Here is a 19,737-nt window from a genome sequence, read left to right on the forward strand (position 1 = left end):
TAAATGTAGGCATTTATTACTATAGACTTCCCTCTTACAACCGCTTTTCTATATTCTATATATTTTAGTATGTTGTATTTCTGTTTTCATTTGTCTCAAGATATATTTTGATTTCCTATTTGATTTCTTCCTTGATCCATTGGTTGTTCAGGAGACTAGTATTTAATCCACATATTTGTGAATTTTTCAGTTTTCTTCTGTTACTGATTTGTAGTTTCATACCATTATGGTGAGAAAAGATACTTGATATTATTTTAATATTCTTAATTTGTTAAAACTTGTTTTGTGGACTAATATGTTATGAAGAATCCTAGGGAATATTCCAGGTGCACTTGAGAAGAATATGTATTCTGCTGTTGTTTGATGGAATGTTCTTTATTTGGATGGAATGTTCTTTATATGTCTGTTAGGTACACTTGTTCTACAGTGTTATTCAATTCCACTGCTTCCTTATTGATTTTATGTCTGGATAATGTATCCATTGAATAAAGTGTGGTATTAAAGTCCCCTACTATTATTGTATTGCTGTCTATTTTTCCCTGTAGTTCCGTTAATATTTGCTTCATATATTTAGGTGCTCTAATCTTGGGTGCATATATATTTATAATTGTTATAGTCTCTTGATTAATTGACCACTCTATCATTATATAGTGACCTTGTCTTTTTTATCCCTTCCCTTTTTTTTATGACTTTTTATTTTATGTTGGAGTATAGCTGATTAACAATATTGCGATAGCTTCAGGTGCACAGCAAATTGACTCAGCCATACATATACATGTATCCATTAATCTGCAGGTGTCCTTAAAGCTAAAGTGATAAGTTTGCTATTGAAGCTCTCTTTTGAATATTTTCAGTTCTGTTATTGCATTCTTCAGCTCTAGGATTTGTTTGGTTATTTTTTTATGGTTTCTATGTATTTATTAAATTTCTTATTTTGTTCATTTATTGTTTTCCTGATTTCATTTGATTACCTATCTGTGTTATCTTGTACCTCATTGAGCTTCTCTAAGATGATTATTTTTAATTCTTTGTCAGGCAATTTGTAGATCTCTATTTCTTTCACACTGGTTACTGGAGCTTTATTAGTTTCCTTTGGTGGTGTCATATTGCCTGATTCTTTGTGATTTGTGTAGCTTTGTTTTGGTGTTTGTGCATTTGATGGAGCAAACACCCCTTTCCAATCTTTACAGACAGGTTTTGGCAGGTAAAAACCTCTTGTCAGGTCTGCAGCCTGATGGAATTGCCTCTGGGATCACAGTTGAGTGAGGTTGGGACCAGGTCATGTGGTTGCTGCTGGGCCTGAAGCAGCATCTGTGGTTGGAAGGCCTTTTACCAGGGGCTCAGGTGGGCATAGACCCTGTCTGGTCCCTGGGAAAATGGAACTGCCTTCAGGACCTTGGTCAGTAGAGCTGGCACTGGGATAACACTCTACTTCAAGGTCCACAATTGGGTTTGCAAATGGTAGGCCTGTTACCAAGTGTGTAGATGGGTGTGGCTCTCATCTGGCCCTTTGGAGGGCTCCTAGTGGGTCCCTGAGTGGGCAGAACTGCTCCTGAACTGCAGTTTTGAGGTCTGGAACTAGGTAACAGGGCCATTTCAAGATCTGTAGTGGGACCAAGGTCTGCAGGCCAGCCACCAGGGCCATGAGTGGATGTGACTCCCATCAGGTCCCTGGGCAGGCAAGACTACTCCTGGATCATGGCTGAGAGAAGGATGGAATTAGTTACAGGGCTGCTTCAAGATCCACAGTCAAACAGAGGTCTGCAGGTCAGCCTCCAGGGTCATGGACAGGCGTGACTCCTCCTGGGTTTCTTATCAAATGGTGCTGGTGGCAGGACCAAGGTTAAGTGGGGCTGTAGCTGAGTCCATAAGGGGAGGAGGCTATTTCCAGGTTTGTAACTGAATTACAGTTAGTGAACCAACCATCTGAGCATGGACTTGCCTTCTCAAAACAGTCCTCCTTGGTCTTGACTTCCATCGGGATTTTGCAAGTTCCTACTTTGATCCCAAAGCTCTCACAAAGTCACTTCTGTTTGTGGATGGCTGCCAAATTATCATTGCTGTGGGGGAATACAAGTGGGGGAATCTGCTATTCTACCTTCTTGCTCCCTTGACTTTTTAATTTAAAAATATCTCTTGGAGAACTTTTTATATTAGTATAGAGAGAGTTTTTGCATCCTCTTTAAAACAGATGCATAGTATTCCATTGTATGATGTACCATAACTTATTAATTTCCTATTGATGGACATTATGGGTTGTTTCCAATATTTTGCTGCAACAGTGCAGCACTGAACATCCTGTACACATACCATTTCACCTGTATACAACTATATCTATATAGTAAATTCCCAGAGTGAGATTGCTGGATCAAAAAATATATGCATTTATAATTTTATACACATTGCCAAATTATCCTCTAGAATGGCTTTTCCAATTCGCTCTTCCACCAGCAATACATGATAGAGCTTGTTTCTCGCAGCCTTGCCAATACATTATGTCATCTAAACTTGTGAGTCTGATAGGTGAAAAATAGTATTTGAGAGAAGTTTAATTTGCGTATTTCTCTTACTGTGAGTGAGCTTGAGTATTTTTCAAGTGTTTAAGAGCTATGTGCATTTCCAGTTTTCTTAATCCCACTCTCCCATTTCCTAATTTACAAAATAAGTAAAAGCTGTTTCTAACTTGTAGAGTTAAAGCAAAGCTCTTAGAAAGGTTTAACACAGTGCTTGGCAATAGGAAGCATTCAAGAAGTGGTAGCTGCTATTATTATTGCTGTTGTTACTACTACTACTATTATTATTTTTCTGAGTTCTCTTGAGGAGTTTGGAGTAATTTCAGATTGTTTCGGAAAAGAAAACCTGAATGAAATCCAATACATGCATTACCATGAAAGCTGTCAACTCATGACATTTCACCCCATGCATCTAGGACCCTATGGAAAATGTCTTGAATCTGCATAGTAGTAAGAACCCCTCAAACTCACTTGTCCATGTTTGCTGGTATTATAGGTGCATAGTCCCAAATGACTTCCTCTGCAGCAATGAAGTATTCCCATCTCTTAATGTGCCGCCTCTGGTCTCGAGTTAGTTTCTTAGGATTCCTGGTTTTCTTTGCACAGTTTTTAATGTCTATGTAAACCTGCATCCCAGCTGAGTTAGGACATAAAGACAATGAAAGAATCTGAGAGAAGAAATTAAGGCTGATAAAATGTACATCTTTTAAATAAATTTGTGGAAGTTTTCAATAATAACAGTGAAAGTAATGCTCACGCAACTTTTGAACATTTTGGTTTGAAGCTCTTTTAATACAGGGCAGAAGGAGCAAGAATAAAAAAGCGAGGGAAAGAGAGGATGGGTTAGAGGAAAAACTTGGAAAGCTATCCTTTGTTTCTTACCGGGGAGGAAAATTTCTTGAAATTTCCAGATCCTTAAAACCTTATGACTTAGGTCATGTCGATTTCTCATATTTCCTATAACCTCTTCCTTTTATTTGTAAAATGAAGATATTACTAGTGTGTACTGTATGAAATTGTTCTTAAAAATTAAATAAGATAATACAAAAAGCACTTAACCTCAATAATGTTAGTTTTGCTGTTGTTTCATTAGTATTTGGGGCTCTATCTTCCAGGGATATTGTGACAATTTCATTACTTCAAATATAATTTTGACTGCTTAGTGTGAACAAAAAATGAAATGATCCCATAAAATATCTCTTTTTTATATTTCTTGCTTTTATACACATTATTTTGGTAACACAATGATTTCCTATAGTGATATTTACTTATATTTACAGGAACCCTCCTCCTAACTGTTTTAAAGCAACAATGTGTAATAGACCGTTAGTTATTTTGTTTACCTGATACCATATAACAACCTAGGCTGATTTTTTCCCCCACTAGAATTCACTGATGTCCTTTAAAGCTCACTCCTCAGTTGGTTAGATACTATGTTTTTTCTATTCAACACACATCCACTGAGTTCCTCTTTGGGCCAGGCTCTGTGCTCATCTTGTTATGAAAGACAACTTTTTCATGTTAAAACTTTTACACTTTCGGTAACTTGGTGCTTCTATAAATTTACAGAAGTTTGAGCAGTTCCAATACCTAGTTCTTTTCCTTTAGCTGCATATTAAATAGCCCAAGAAAGAATATCTCTATGTATGCTTTTGTTTCCTTCCTCCTTTCTCCTTTCAAGGAAGTAGAGACCTCTTCGGCTTTTGCATCATTTTAAAAAATCTTTGTCAATTTCTCTACTTCCTCCATCCCCAACTAACGAGCTATAAGTCTAAGAGCAAAGTATCTAAATTCTGCTCTCAAGGACTAAGGCATATATGTCTGGAGTGTGGATGGCTTGCAAAAGCAAAGGAAAATGAGGGAGTTAGTGCCTAGGAAGAAAGGATCCTACATTTGTAAGCAAGACTGTTGGAAGAATTTCTTGCCTTGAAAATGTTTTGGGATGAGCGAAGATATGACCCACTTTCCCTCTAGGCTCACGGTCATGTTTGCAGTTGTGGACGTAGCACTGACGAGAGTGATGGCTGAGATCTTATGATGGTTCTGCTCCAGGACCTGGCCGTTGAAATGAATGGAGAACAGTTCTGGCCCAGAGCTCATTCCAATCAGATGCCAACTGATGTGGTCATGGGCACAAACTGTTATATCTGAGGGAGAGAGAGAGAGATGGGGGCCAAAACAGGCAGTCAGCAGTCTGTGATAAAAAATTCACTCACCAGATACGTATTGAGCACCTGCTTTGCATCAGGCATTGTGCAGGGTTCCGGGGGGTATAGACACTCCCATTTTTGTTCCTGCCCTAGAAAAGCAGACATCTGAGTGGTGGGCAAACAAGCAGTCACAACTCATTGCAATAAGTGGTACTATAGAGTCCAGAGATGGGGGACATTAGTTTAGAAACACAGGGATTGCTAAGGCCAAGGAGAGAAGAAAGTAGGTGACCAACCATCCTGGTTTACTGAGGACTGAGGGGTTTCCCAGGAGGCAGGATTTTCAGTATCAGAATTGAGAAAGTCCTGGGCAAGCCTGAGTAGTTGGTCACTCTAATACCAATCGGGGCTTAGCTGGAGGGAGTTGCCAGAGCCTCCAATAGGGCTGAGTTTAAGGGCCTAAACCTCTAATCCTAAAAGGGCTTGATCCTAACAGGAAGAAGATGTGAAGATGCTTTAAGGATTTTATACTGTTTCTTTACCCGCTGGTTGATTGTTTTAATGACAAGGCAGTGAGTTACTGTGTGGGTTATAGGATCGCCTTAAGATGCAGTGGGCAAATCCTCAGTATACTGGGTCACTGGGAGCGTTTCATGGATGGAGTAATGAGAACTGAGTACAAAAGCTGTTTGGCTCCTTCTTGCTCCCACAGTGACTCAGAAAATGCTGATTTGCTCTATAGGAGATTCCAACCTCTGGCTTCTATCCTTGGCTTGGGTTGTAAATTTCAGATCTATAATCACTCGATACTAGATCTTGGGGCCATGAATCAGTCCCTTACCCAAAGAGGGGCTAAGGGCTTGTCTTTTTTAGACCACTGTAACAAGACCAATTCCTAGTATCACAGGTGAGAACAAGAAGCTGGAAGGTAGGAGGCTTTGGTGGAAGAATTTATCTGCCTCCAATCAATGCTTATATTGGGTTGAGCATTTCATACATCTGTATTAGCGTTTATCATATTTATTCAATTTTACTGCCCCATAAGGCAGTTTTACAAGCATTAACTTTTCTCAGTTTCTACTACCAGCTACTTTCTACCCCAGCTACTCTGTCTATTTCAACTATAAATTCATAAATTCTATGCCCTGATAGAGTTATCAATTTTTATGTTTTCATATGGGTTATTTTGGCTTCTCCTTCTCTATATTTAGACAGATGATTTACTTTGCCAGGACACAGATACAATTTCTCTTTTGACCACTCCTCTCTAAGGCCCGTAGTATTAGACATGCTATGTTATCTGTAAAAAAATTCTTAAACACCCTCTGCACCAGGATAGATGATTAACCCATTTTTTTACGAAAGCACATTGAGACAACTAACTGCTAAAAGCCACACTAAGGTAGAGAAGTGAGCAAGGTGTGAACTCAGGTGTGCTAACTCAGTTAACTAAGTTTTTAAACTCTGAATCAAAACCCAGGGTCATCTTAGTATATTTGTAATGACCCGGGTGGCAAGATAGAATCAAATGAAATGGAATACAATTTAAAAGCAATGTCCAGACCTCAACTCTTGACAAGTTTTATTTTTAGTAAGAGAAGCCATTTGTGATTTTCAGATATAGAGAACAGCCTCTATATAGAGCCTCTATATAGAGAAACTTAGTGTTTTGAAGCATAGTTTATTTAGTAAAGTAATATTTTCATTTTTCCCATTTTTCCCCCACAGGATCTTTGGTTCTAGGTCATTTCTATAGGAGAGAAGTAGAAGTGGTTTAGGTGGGGATCAGTTTTTTTTTCTCTTAACAATTGTTATGATTTTGCTTTTTCACAAGAGTCTACACGTAAATGAAAAGAGAAAAACATTCCATATGCCATTGAATATTACTCATCCATCATCTTTTGAAATGCTAGTAGTATTTTTGTATGTTGGATATTTCTCCTAATCTCCTGTTCATCTTCACTGTAAGTGTCTTCATTGCATTCTTCCTGCTGACCCTTCCTGCTGAGGATTGGCCTTGAACTCTGTTTTGTAGGGCTTCCTCTCTGGAAGAAAACATGGTCACCATGCAGCAGGGACCACACAACTCACTGAAGGAGACTAAGCTGATATCCAGGATGTCTTCCTGGAGATGTAGGCCAAGGTGAAACCTGCTCAGAGCACTACATGTAATAAGACTGCACACTGCTTCTCTTAGGTAGCTTCTAATTTGTCTGTTGTACTTGCTAGTTAAAAAAAAAAAAAAGATTAAACCTTGAGAACCACTGAACCAGATTACATCACCTTTCAGATTAGGAGTTAAAAAATAGTGAGTATGGTCAACTACCTTAGTGCCTTTAGGAAAACAGTGGGATCAATGCTTCAACTATTTTTGGATAGTACACAGCCCACGTGTTACCTGGCATTGTCCCATTCACATAGCCGTTGACTGTGTACATTAGGGATGATGTCTGGTTCCAGCTTTTACTTTCATCAAACACAGCAAACATCAGTACATGTTGCTTGTCAAACATCTTCTGTATCCCATCCTCAGTTAGGGTGCCTGTGAAAAAAGACATACTTTTAGTAGCATCCCAGATAGAAGGCTCTCATTAGCTATTCCTAGATAACAGAGTTTAAGATAAGCAGACAATCATAATGATGTCAACTGTAAAATGTTCTTATAAAAATAGCATCTATCAAGTAATAATGATTGAAGGCTTATTAAAATCCTGGTGCCACCTTGTTTTTTCTGGCACCTGATAGCCTTGAGGAATGGGGCTTTAAAAGTAAATTTGATCTGGCACAGAGAGAAAACATTTGGTGACTGTCAAGGCTTTAGTAAAAGTATACATTTCTTCCAGTGTCAATAAGTCAATGCAGGGACTTCCCTGGTGGTGCAGTGATTAAGAATCCACCTGCTGATGCAGGGGACACGGGTTCGAGCCCTGGTCCGGGAAGATCCCACATGTCGTGGAGCAACTAAGCCCGTGCACCACAACTACTGAGCCTGCGCTCTAGAGCCCGTGAGCCACAACTATTGAGTCCATGCACCTAGAGCCTGTGCTCCACAAGAGAAACCACCACAATGAGAAGCCCGCGCACCACAATGAAGAGTAGCCCCCGCTCGCTGCCAACTAGAGAAAGCCTGGGCACAGCAACAAAGACCCAACGCAGCCAAAAATAAATAAATAAATAAATAAATTTATATTAAAAAAAATAATGCATAGGTACCATAGCTCATTTGGTAAAAGCATCACACTCCAAGTTTAATATAGCCATCTTGTAATGGGACACTAGAGAATTGGTTGAGAGGGTCAAGATTAATCCACTCTCATGAGTAAAAAATGCACCTGATAGTAAAATGAAAGAAGAGACTTTTATAAGTTTAAAATTTTTTCGGTGTCATCACAGTATCTTCTCTATACCAGGCAATGAAAATATGTTTTTGTATAGTGAATAAATGAATTAGGAATGTATGTAGGTATGGTATGCGTGTATGTATAGACAGATGGTGAATCCATCACATTATCTCCCACAGTGCAGTTTGTTGTGGTTGTTTGTTTTAATGAAAGATGGGATGACTTTGTTTGGGGTAAAATAAAAGTCCAAGCTTGCTCCTAAGAAGCCCAGCCAATGAAATTTCTTATAAAGTCAGTTGAGTGTGTTTGAAACCTACCACTCAAAGTGTTCAGCTTGTTTACAAGAAAGGAACCTGGAGTTTTGTGTGTTTATAGACCAAATGACCAACCCAAACCTCAGATATATTACTCAAAGTTCTTTCCAAGTACTCTCAGCAGGTACGGACTGCTGTATACTTTCAAAAAGACTTGGCCTTGAGGTAAATGTTACGGATCATATGGGCATGGCAGCAGAACATACTCTCAGACAGAGATTTACTTGGGAGAGACTCCCAGGACCGAGATGAAGGAGGGGTTGAAGAAACAGAGGAAGATTGCAAATCCTCAAATACCAATGTCAAACGATGATCTGGTTTCTGCACCCTTCTCTGCTTGATTTACGAAAAGATACCAAGACACTCCCAAGCCTCATTCCATTATAGTATCTTTACCAATCCAACATCTTTGCTGTTTTGATTTTTTTTTTTTTTTTTTTTACCTTTCTTACAAATAAGCAGAGGTCCAATCAGTCCAGAGTTGAAGTCGTGTACCAGATTTTCATAGGAGTAATAGATATGTGTGAGGCACGGAGGGTCATCGTGGGTGGGCCCACTGTCCTCACTGATATTCCACTCATAGGTGTATTCTTGTCCCGGAGCTACAGAATCATCCATCCTCTCCACAGGGAATGTGTGGTCAGGGTAAGAAGCACCTGGAGACGTAAAAGCCGTGAAAACATCTGGATAGTTTCTGAGAACAACTTTTTCATCACTCTCAAGTTTGGGGGAGCATAAGTTCTCTATGAAGATATATATGCCTTTCTATAGAAAGCCGTCATTATTTGGAAAGATTCACATATATCCACTTGTATGTCTATGTAATTATAAAGGCTTTGATCCATGGTGATCTGAAGTGAACAAGAAATGTTACTGGTACGTTATTTAAAGTTTAGCAAGTTAATTTTCCAGAGTATCTAAATAATTATTATTTAAATATAATCAGATAAGTGAATCACCTTTGATCAGAAAATCATCTCAGAATATGAAGATGGGTTATATCTTCTCTGTGATGCATGACAAGACAGCTTTTTTTAAATTTTTATATTTTTTATTGAAGTACAGTTGATTTACAGTGTTGTGTTAGTTTCTGATATACAGCACAGTGATTCAATTATATAGCTATATCTATATCTTCTTTTATATATTATTTTCCATTATCATTTATTACAGGATATTGAATATAGTTCCCTGTGCTATACAGTAGGAGCTTGTTGCTTATCTATTTTATATATAGCAGTTTGTATCTGCTAATCACAAACACCTAATTTATCCCTCTCCCATCCCCTTTCCCCTTTGGTAACCATAAGTTTGCATTCTATGTCTGTGATCTGTTTCTGTTTTGTAAATAAGTTCATTTGTATCATATTTCAAATTCCACATATAAGTGATATCATATATTTGTCTTTCTCTGTCTGACTTCACTTAGTACGATAATCTCTAGGTCCATCCATGTTGCTGCAAATGGCATTATTTCATTCTTTTTATGGCTGAGTAGTATTCCATTGTGTATATATACCACATCTTCTTTATCCATTCATCTGTCAATGGACATTTAGGTTGCTTCCATGTCTTGGCTATTGTAAATAGTGCTGGTATGAACATTGGGGTATATGTATCTTTCCAGATTAGAGTTTTGTCCAAATATATGCCCAGGAGTGGGATTACTGGATCATATGGCAACTCTATTTTTGGTTTTTTGAGGAACCTCCATTCTGTTTCCATAGTGGCTGCACCAATTTATGTTCCCACCAACAGTGTAGGAGGGTTCCCTTTTCTCCAGACCCTCTCCAGCATTTGTTATTTGTAGACTTTTAAATGATGCCATTCTGACTGTTGTGAGGTGATATCTCATTGTAGTTTTGATTTGCATTTCTCTAATAATTAGCAATGTTGAGCATCTTTTCATGTGCCTATTGACCATCTTGTATGTCTTCTTTGGAATAGAAGTGTCTATTCAGGTGTTCTGTCCATTTTTTGATTGGGTTGTTTGGTTTTTTTTTGTTCTTGTTGTTCCTGTTATTGAGTTGTATGAACTGTTTGCACATTTTGGAGATTAAGTCCTTGTTGGCCACATCATTTGCAAATATTTTCTCCCAGTCTGTAGGTAAGATATCTTATATTTAATCGCCTGTTAGCATGGGTTTAAGTGGTTATAAGTACACTCAGATCTGTTTATATATTGTTTTGCTTTGTATTTCATGTCTTCTTTCCAACTGATGCCACCCTTAGCCCTGTTTTATCAGTTTATCACACCTCCACCATCTGATTATCCCAACTCTTTCCCCAGAGTCTTAAAGTCTATCCTATATGCAGTCTAATTGTCCTTGTATAAAATATATCTACCGGGGCTTCCCTGGTGGCGCAGTGGTTGAGAATCTGCCTGCCAATGCAGGGGACACAGGTTCGAGCCCTGGTCTGGGAAGATCCCACATGCCACGGAGCAACTAGGCCCATGAGCCACAATTACTGAGCCTGCGCATCTGGAACCTGTGCTCCGCAGCAAGAGAGGCCGCGATAGTGAGAGGCCCGCGCACCGCGATGAAGAGTGGCCCCACTTGCCACAACTAGAGAAAGCCCTTGCACAGAAACGAAGACCCAACACAGCCATAAATAAATAAATAAAAGACTTTCTCTCTATAAAAAAAAAATATATATATATATCTACCGTCTGAAGTTTACATGCCTTACTTTGGTCCTTTGTGTACCCAAAGGCCCACTAGTAACACTTTCATGTGTATTCAACTTTCCCTACTGGTGAGAGACGGGGGAGGATATAGAAATGGTCTTCCTTATTGAAGAAAGGGAACTGTGATGCTGAAGAGTAAAAGCAGTGCAGAGGGTTGGGTGGGGCTTTCAACAACAAAGAGAAGATGTGGCCAGAGATGGAGCAAGTAAGGTCAGGAAGGGCAGAGGTCATTGTCATAGATAGCAAGTGGGAAGGGCAGTTTCTTCTGAGGCATTCCTCATTTAATTAGGTGAAAGTTTCACATCACTGGCTGGTGCCAGAATTTCTCTTTAGGATACAGTTATCTTTGTTTAGTACAACAGTCAATAAATTTCTTGCGGTGGAAGGTAAGACCATCAGACTGTAGATGTGGGTAGAAAATAAGGATCAGAAAAAAGGGCTAAAATGGTTTACATAATGGAGTAAAGGGCCAGTGGAAACTACTCTTACTGAAGTGACTGTAGTTTTTGAAAACAAATGGTTAGTTTCTTTTCTTCCCTTTCCTCCTCCCTGTTCCTTTTCTTCTCCTCTTTATTCCTCCCCACTGCTTTCTCTCTCTCTCTCTCACTCGGTCCCCCTTCCTTTCATCATCTTTATTAAGGTATAAGTTACAAACAATACAATTCACCAATTTTAAGTACAATATTTGCTGAATTTTGACAAATAAGTACAGTTCTATAGCTACCATCACTATTGAGGTACAGAAGATTTCCATCACTCCAAAAAGTTTCCATGTGCCATTTGTAGCCATACCTTCCCCTGTTCTCTGGACACATGCAACCGCTGATTTACTTTCTGTCACTATGTTTTACTTTCCTATATTGTCATATAAATGGAATGACACATCCATTGTGTTTGATTATAGTTAGTTAGTTTGGTATACCTTCAATCCTTTACTTTTTATCTTTAACGTGGATTTCTTGAGTTCAGCATAAAGTTGGGTGTTGCTTTTTATTCAATCTTAAAATCTCTTGGTTGTCGTGTTCTTCCCATTTGCTTTTAATGTAATTATTGATATGGTTGGGTTTAAATCTACCATTCTGCTATAGTTTTCTATTTGTCCATCTGGCTTTTATTCATTATTTTCTTTTCTTTCCTACTTTCTTTTGGATTAATTGAGGTTTTTGGTTTTTTTTTTAAATTTTTGGCTGTGTTGGGTCTTCGATGCTGTGTGCGGGCTTTCTCTAGTTGTGGCGAGCGGGCCTCTTACTGTCGCGGCCTCTCTTGTTGCCGAGCACAGGCTCCAGACGCGCAGGCTCAGTAGTTGTGGCTCACGGGCCTATTTGCTCCGTGGCATGTGGGATCTTCCCAGACCAGGGCTCGAACCTGTGTCCCCTGCATTGGCAGGCAGATTCTCAACCACTGCGCCACCAGGGAAGCCCAGTATATTTTATGTTTCCTTTTTATCTCCACTATTGGTTTATTAGCTTTGCTTTGTTTTATTGGCAATGCCCTTCAGCTTACAAAATACAACTTTAACTTATCATAGTCTACCTTCAAATAATCTTATACCATTTTACTTATATTATAAGAAACTTGCAATAGTATATTTCCATCTTCCCCCTCCCAGCCTTTGTGCTATGGTTATCATCCATTTCACTTCTACATATATAATATACCCCAAAATAAACTGTCGTTATTTTTTGCTTTCCAGTTTAGATAATCAGTTATCTTTTTAAGAGATTAAAAATGAAGAAAAATTTTCTCCATACTTACCCATTTCTGGAATTTTTATCCCTTCTTGTGGCCCCAAATATCTCTCTGATATAATCTTTTTCTGCCTAAAGTACTTCTTTTAACATTTTTTTTTCCTGGTCTGCTAATGAGAAATTGTTCCTGCTTTGTATGTCTAAAACAGTCTTTATTTTGCCTTCATTTTAAAAGAATATTTTTCCTTGGTGTAGAATGTCAAGTGGACAGATTGTCCCCATCCCCCCACACCCAGTACTTTAAAGATGTCCCTAACTATCTTCTGGCTCACGTTGTTTCTAATGATATCTGCTATCATTCTATGTTTTTTCCTCTGTGACTTTTTTTTAAAATTAATTAATTAATTAAATTTATTTTTTGGCTGCATTGGGTCTTCATTGCTGCACGTAGGCTTTCTCTAGTTGCGATGAGCAGGGGCTACTCTTCGTTGCAGTGTGCGGGCTTCTCATTGCAGTGGCTCCTCTTGTTGCGGAGCACAGACTCTAGGTGCACAGGCTCAGTAGTTGTGGCTCACAGGCTGTAGAGCACAGGCTCAGTAGTTGTGGCACACGGGCTTACCTGCTCCACGGCATGTGAGATCTTCCCGGACCTGGGCTCGAACCCGTGTCCCCTGCATTGGCAGGTGGATTCTTAACCACTGCGTCACCAGGGAAGCCCCCTCTCTGTGACTTATTTCCTCTGACTGTTTTCAACATTTTCTCTTCATCACTGGTTTTCAGCAATTTGATTATGATGTGCCTTGGTGTGGTTTTACTCATGTTTCTTCTTCTTGGTTTTGTTAAGCCTCCTGACTTTGTAGGTTTATAGTTTTCATCACAGTTTGAAAGTTTTCAGCCACTATTTCTTTGAATATTTTTTTCTGTCCCTTCCTTTTCTAGGATTCTAATTACAGTTTACCCTTGAACAACATGGTTTAAACTGTGCAGGTACACTTATACATGGTTTTTTTTCAACAAATATGTACTACACCATCCATGGTTGGTAGAATCTGCAGATGCAGAACCACAGATATAGAGGACAGACTAAAGTTACACGTGGATTTTCGACTGTGTGAAGGGTTGGTGCCCCAATCCCCACATTGTTTAAGGGTTCACTGTACACATATGTCAGATCAGTTGATATTGTCCCATAGTTCACTGAAGCTCTGTTCATTTTGTTCAGTCATTTTTATTTGCATGTTTTTATTTTGGATAGTTTCTATCGTTATGTATTAATGTTCTCTAATATTTCTTCTCCAGTGTCTAATGTGCTGTTAATCTCATCCAGTGTACTTACCATTTCAGCTATTGTATTTATCTATAGAGGTTCCATTTATGTTTGTTTTTTTTTTAACATTCCATCTCTCTCCTCATCATGCTCATACTCTTCTCTACCTTCTAGAACATATGGAGAATATGTATAAGGGCTATCTTAATGTCTTTGCTTGCTACTACTATCATTTCTTTTTTAAAATTTAAATTTTATTTTAATATAGTTGATTCACAATGTTGTGTTAGTTTCAGGTGTGCAGCAGAGTGATTCAGTTATACATATACATATATTCATTCTTTTTTAGATTCTTTTCTCATATAGGTTATCCCAGAATATTGAGTAGAGTTCCCTGTGCTATACAATAGGTCCTTGTTGGTAATCTATCTTATATATAGTAGAGTGTGTATGTTCTTTTTCTGGATCTGTTTTTATTGATTGATTTTTTCCGTGATTAAGGGTAATGATTCTCCTGATTTTTTGAACACATTAATTTTTATTAACATTGTGAGTTTTACATGTTGGTTTTGGGATTTTGTTTCATTCTTGTAACAAGTATTGGATTTTATGCTGACACATAGTTCAGACGCTTGGAATCAATTTTATACTTTCAAGTCTTATTTTTAAAGCTTTGTCATCTCCTGAGTGGCCTATAGTCTAGACTAATTTTGTCCAACTTCTGTTCCTTCTGGTGATTCTACCCAGTACCCATTTATTAAGAGGTCTTTCCACTTTTGATGGTGGGAACATACACTATTCCTGACCCTGTGTGTGGTCTAGGGGTTGTTCTGTCTGTTTCTTTTTGGTGGTATTCACCTTACCATTAACACTTTCCTCACATACATGTGCATATTAGTACTTAGTTGAAGACTTGACAGGACCTCTCACTGGATTCGCAAGAGCTCTTTCTCTGTGGCTGTACCATTCTCTCTAGGACTCTGCCCTACAAATCACAGGTTCTAGACACTATGGCCTACCCAAAGTCTAAACTCTATTTCTTCAACTCAAAGAGACTGCTGGGCTCTGTTTGGGTTCACCCTCATTGTGCTGTGCCCTGGAAACTCTTTCCAGGCAGAGGGCTCACCTCATTTGTTGTTATTCCCTCATGGATCATTCTCTTGCATTGTCTATTGTTCAGTGTCTGAAAACTGTTTCATGTTATTTGGTCTGCCTGTCTAATTGTTAAGCAAAAGGGTAAATATGGTCCCTCATGTCCAAAAGCCAGACTCTGAGATGTTGAATTTCTATAAGAAATAGTTTATGTTGTAGCAGTGTCAGCTACGCTTGTCTAATTGCACATCATCAGGAAAATCTATTCCACTCAGAAACACTCATGTGAATATGCATGGCATCAGTATACATTTGGGCTCTTCAGATGGGAGTGGGAAACAAGGCATATGCATCCATCAGCAATGGGGCATTTAGACACTGCAGCAACATGCATTGCTGTACCACATGAGGTTCTGAGTATGGAAGTCATAAGGTAGAAGATTTGAATAGGTACGTCTAGATTCACTGACATGTTCTCCATAGGACACCATTCTATGTATGGAAGAGAATACAACCAAACTTGAAGTAATATTGTAGTCATGATTTCATTTGCTTTAGAGATAGGAAACAAAGATGGACTTTAATACCCTCAGAAGCTGCCAATTTATTGTAGATGATTAAGCTTAGAGCATAGGGGAAAAAAAAGACTAGTTATGGGTGGACCATAAAGTCTTTACTGAAGACAGGAGACTGAATCAGGTTACTATTAGGTCAACACAAATCCAACTGTGTCAATGCATTCCATCAAACTTTTGTCTTACCCACAGGATAAAGACTAAGTTTGTTACTATGGCAGCTGAAGTTATTCATGAGTTTGCCCAGTCTACCTATCCAGTATCATCTCCATTTGTATCTCTATGCCATGCATATTTTGTACTCCACAGCAATTTACTATGTCTAAAATATATTCCAAGTTTGCACTCTTCTCTGTATCTCTATAGGCATCACTCTAGGACAAGCCTAGACTCTAGAATTAGCCTGTTAACTGGTCACTGGGATTCTGGCATAAGAGGACCCTCATAATCTATTTCCCAGCCTGTAGACAGAATGATCCCTTAAAACCCCATATCTTACTTTGCCATGTTCCTGCTTAAAATCCTGACAATGGCCTCTTATTTCTCAAAATCCTTAACATCGACCACAGGTCCATTTATGATCTACCCCTACTTCTCTCTCCTTTCTCAACATGTGTGACTTTTCCCCTTGTTTACTATGTATCAGTCACACTTGGGTCTCCTTTTAGTTTCCCAGAAATGCCAAGTTACATCCTAGCTCAGGGTCTTTGTAGATATTATTCCCTCTGCCTAGAGTGTTCTTCCTCTTTTTCTTCCTTTGGATAAATGTGTGCTCATCCTTCAGATGTCAAGTGTAAGCTTACTTCTTCCCTGATCTATGATTGTGCTGTTTTTTTTTTTCTTTTACAGCACTCACCACAATTTATAATTAAGTATTGATATGTGTGAGATTATATGATTAATTTTATTTCTTCCTACTAGATAATAATTATTTGTACCATGCACATTTCTGTCACTAGAATATGAGCGACTCAAAGACAGGTGCTGGATTGTATTTGTCTTAGTATCTCTGGTGCCTTTCACAGTATCTAGCATGGAGAAGGTGCTCAATGAATGTTTATCAAACTCTTAAGATTTAAGGTCCTATGGTCTAGAAGCAAGGTCATAAAGTCTAAACTCATGTGTATGTTTGTTAGAATTGCATGGTATTAAAACATATTAAATGCCAACATTAACAATATGGAGATATTATATAAGAATCTGGTTGCTGGTTTCTCTTAAAGAATAATAACAGCAACAAATAAAAACCTGGAGATCTGGTGACACTGGATCAAATTCCTGCATAGAATTTGGCTGGATCTGAGTCCTGGATGCCCCCTTCAGATAGGACACTAGCTATCTGATCACCAGTCCCTACTGGACTAAGTTTTTCATTGAATTACCCTCCTGGCTGCTGTAGGCATCTAAGTTTGTGACCCTTGTGCTAGTGAAAAGCTTAACACGGGACTCTGTGGTATCTTTGTTTCCCCACAAAAGATATCCTTTTGACACTGATAACCAATATTTAATAGGCTGAACTTTCACTCCGTTGATAAAAGGATTTGAGTGTTAAAATTATCAGGAGCTGAGAAGTGTTAAAAGCTGAAATAACTTCCTGTGAATAATAATATTATTCCAGTCTAAGTCAAAAAGAAAAAAGAGTTTATGAGGAAGAGTCTCTGCTAATAAACACAATGAATTATCTCTGGAAAGTTGCAAAATAGCTTTGGTAGCAAAGCACAAACAGGACTGATAAGGAGATCTGCCCTCTCAGGTTAAACCTTGACTGTTGACTGGAATTCTCATGGCAAGTTGTTGACTAAAGCTATGTTGAATCAAGCATGATGACCTTTATTCAATGCTTCATGCTTTGTGATCTCATGAAGTTAAAAAATGATGTTTCTGGACGTAATACTTCCACTGTTCCAACTGTGATTCTACTATAGGAAATTCCTATAGTAGCAAATGGCATTCATAAGCGCTCAAAAGGACAAAATGTGATATTCTTTGTAGGGTGAGAGAGAACTTTTGAAGTTCTTCCTCTTTCTCTGGATAAACATATCCTATAGGTCAGTTTACTCATTCTCTGATCTCTGATATATATCATATAATTTCACAAATATTTAATTGAAAATTGTGATGATACTATAATTAAAATATTTGTGAAATTATATGATTAATGATACTTTTCCTGCTAGACTGTGGGAGAAAGTACATGAGTTTGCGGGCAAGAATTGAAATTTCTTGGTTGTACTACTTGCTAACTGTGTGAATTTGGGAAAATTTCTTAACCTCCCTTTCAGCCTCAGTTTTCTCATTCATAACTTAAGATAATATAATCATTTTCTAGCAATAATATTATCATTTTGATGGGTTCTGAGTACTGAAAACTATATGTAAAATGTCTGGCACCTAACCAATGCTATGGCAACCTGTGCTAATATACTTTAGTATTTTGGCTATTTCCTTTCCAAGCCATTTTTAAATTAACATAACCTCTTTCATTTATGAAGAAATGAACTTCATACTTCTGATATGATTTATCTTCTGTTCTTAATTTCTCTTAATACACGTGAGAAAGACTGAATCTATTCTAAAGGGGGTAAGAACTGGTAGTAAGATCAGGTAACTGCTCACAATCACTGACAAAATTAATACGTTTCAGAGCAGGTGGAAAATAACACATGGTCTCTACTTTCCAATCTGGTCCTCAGTCCCTCAGTTTAGTTCAGTAATGATTGTCATCATCATCATCTATGTTCCAGGCTCTGGGTTAGGTGCCAGGGCACAAATGTAAGGAAGACAGCTGGAGACCCTGAGGGGCTCACAGCCCAGTTAATAGTAGATTACATGCTGGTGCACTGGTTGTGATGGATTTCACTTCTAGATTTCTTCTAGGGCCACTTCAATGGAGAAGCCATAATCAGAACACATTGTTCAACTGTAATGAGAGCAACCAATATAATTTTCTAAGAATCACGTAAGAGGCTCTAACACATGCTAGATATAGCAGCGTAACCAATTATCCAACAATGTCAAACTTAATTTTAAATGGTGTTACATATCCAGGTTTATTTGAACACATAATGGTTTTTAATGTCTACCTCATCAACCAGAGTAAATTACTGAGAATTTCACATTCACATGTTAATTAAACATAAGATAAAGAGACAGCAGAAGCAAGAAGAACTACAATCCTGCAGCCTGTGGAACAAAAACCACATTCACAGAAAGATAGACAAGATGAAAAGGCAGAGAGCTATGTACCAGATGAAGGAAGAAGATAAAACACCAGAAAAACAACCAAATGAAGTGGAGATAGGCAACCTTCCAGAAAAAGAATTCAGAATAATGATAGTGAAGATGATCCAGGACCTCGGAAAAAGAATGGAGGCAAAGATTGAGAAGATGCAAGAAATGTTTAACAAAGACCTAGAAGAATTAAAGAACAAACAAACAGAGATGAACAATACAATAACTGAAATGAAAACTACGCTAGAAGGAATCAATAGCAGAATAACTGAGGCAGAAGAACGGGTAAGTGACCTGGAAGACAGAATGGTGGAATTCACTGCTGCGGAACAGAATAAAGAAAAAAGAATGAAAAGAAATGAAGACAGCCTAAGAGACCTCTGGGACAACATTAAACGTAACAACATTCGCATTATAGGGGTCCCAGAAGGAGAAGAGAGAGAGAAAGGACCAGAGAAAATATTTGAAGAGTTTATAGTCAAAAACTCCCTTAACATGGGAAAGGAAATAGCCACCCAAGTCCAGGAAGCACAGAGAGTCCCATACAGGATAAACCCAAGGAGAAACATGCTGAGACACATAGTAATCAAACTGGCAAAAATTAAGACAAAGAAAAATTATTGAAAGCAGTGAGGGAAAAATGACAAATAACATACAAGGGAACTCCCATAAGGTTAACAGCTGATTTCTCAACAGAAACTCTACAAGCCAGAAGGGAGTGGCATGACATATTTAACGTGATGAAAGGGAAGAAACTACAACCAAGATTACTCTACCCGGCAAGGATCTCATTCAGATTCGATGGAGAAATCTAAAGCTTTACAGACAAGGAAAAGCTAAGAGAATTCAGCACCACCAAACCAGCTCTACAACAAAT

At 38.3% G+C, this 19,737-nt stretch overlaps 1 protein-coding gene across 2 annotated transcripts in view; it reads right to left on the reverse strand.

Annotated features, from left to right (window-relative positions):
- The window catches only part of F5 (coagulation factor V), an 81,245-nt gene that overhangs the window by 38,830 nt on the left and 22,678 nt on the right, over nucleotides 1-19,737 (reverse strand). For both annotated transcript variants that reach the window (XR_011073619.1, XM_068541217.1), the window contains exons 4-7: nucleotides 8,762-8,974; nucleotides 7,062-7,205; nucleotides 4,439-4,660; nucleotides 2,985-3,150 (exon numbers count right to left, since the gene is read on the reverse strand). Coding sequence is in view for 1 of the 2 variants with exons in the window: in XM_068541217.1 (XP_068397318.1) it covers nucleotides 2,985-3,150; nucleotides 4,439-4,660; nucleotides 7,062-7,205; nucleotides 8,762-8,974 (745 nt within the window). In the remaining variant the exon portion in view is untranslated. The remainder of the gene's footprint in view (nucleotides 1-2,984; nucleotides 3,151-4,438; nucleotides 4,661-7,061; nucleotides 7,206-8,761; nucleotides 8,975-19,737) is intronic.

This window comes from Eschrichtius robustus, chromosome 3 (assembly GCF_028021215.1).
Source record: "Eschrichtius robustus isolate mEscRob2 chromosome 3, mEscRob2.pri, whole genome shotgun sequence".
Lineage (NCBI taxonomy): Eukaryota > Metazoa > Chordata > Mammalia > Artiodactyla > Eschrichtiidae > Eschrichtius > Eschrichtius robustus.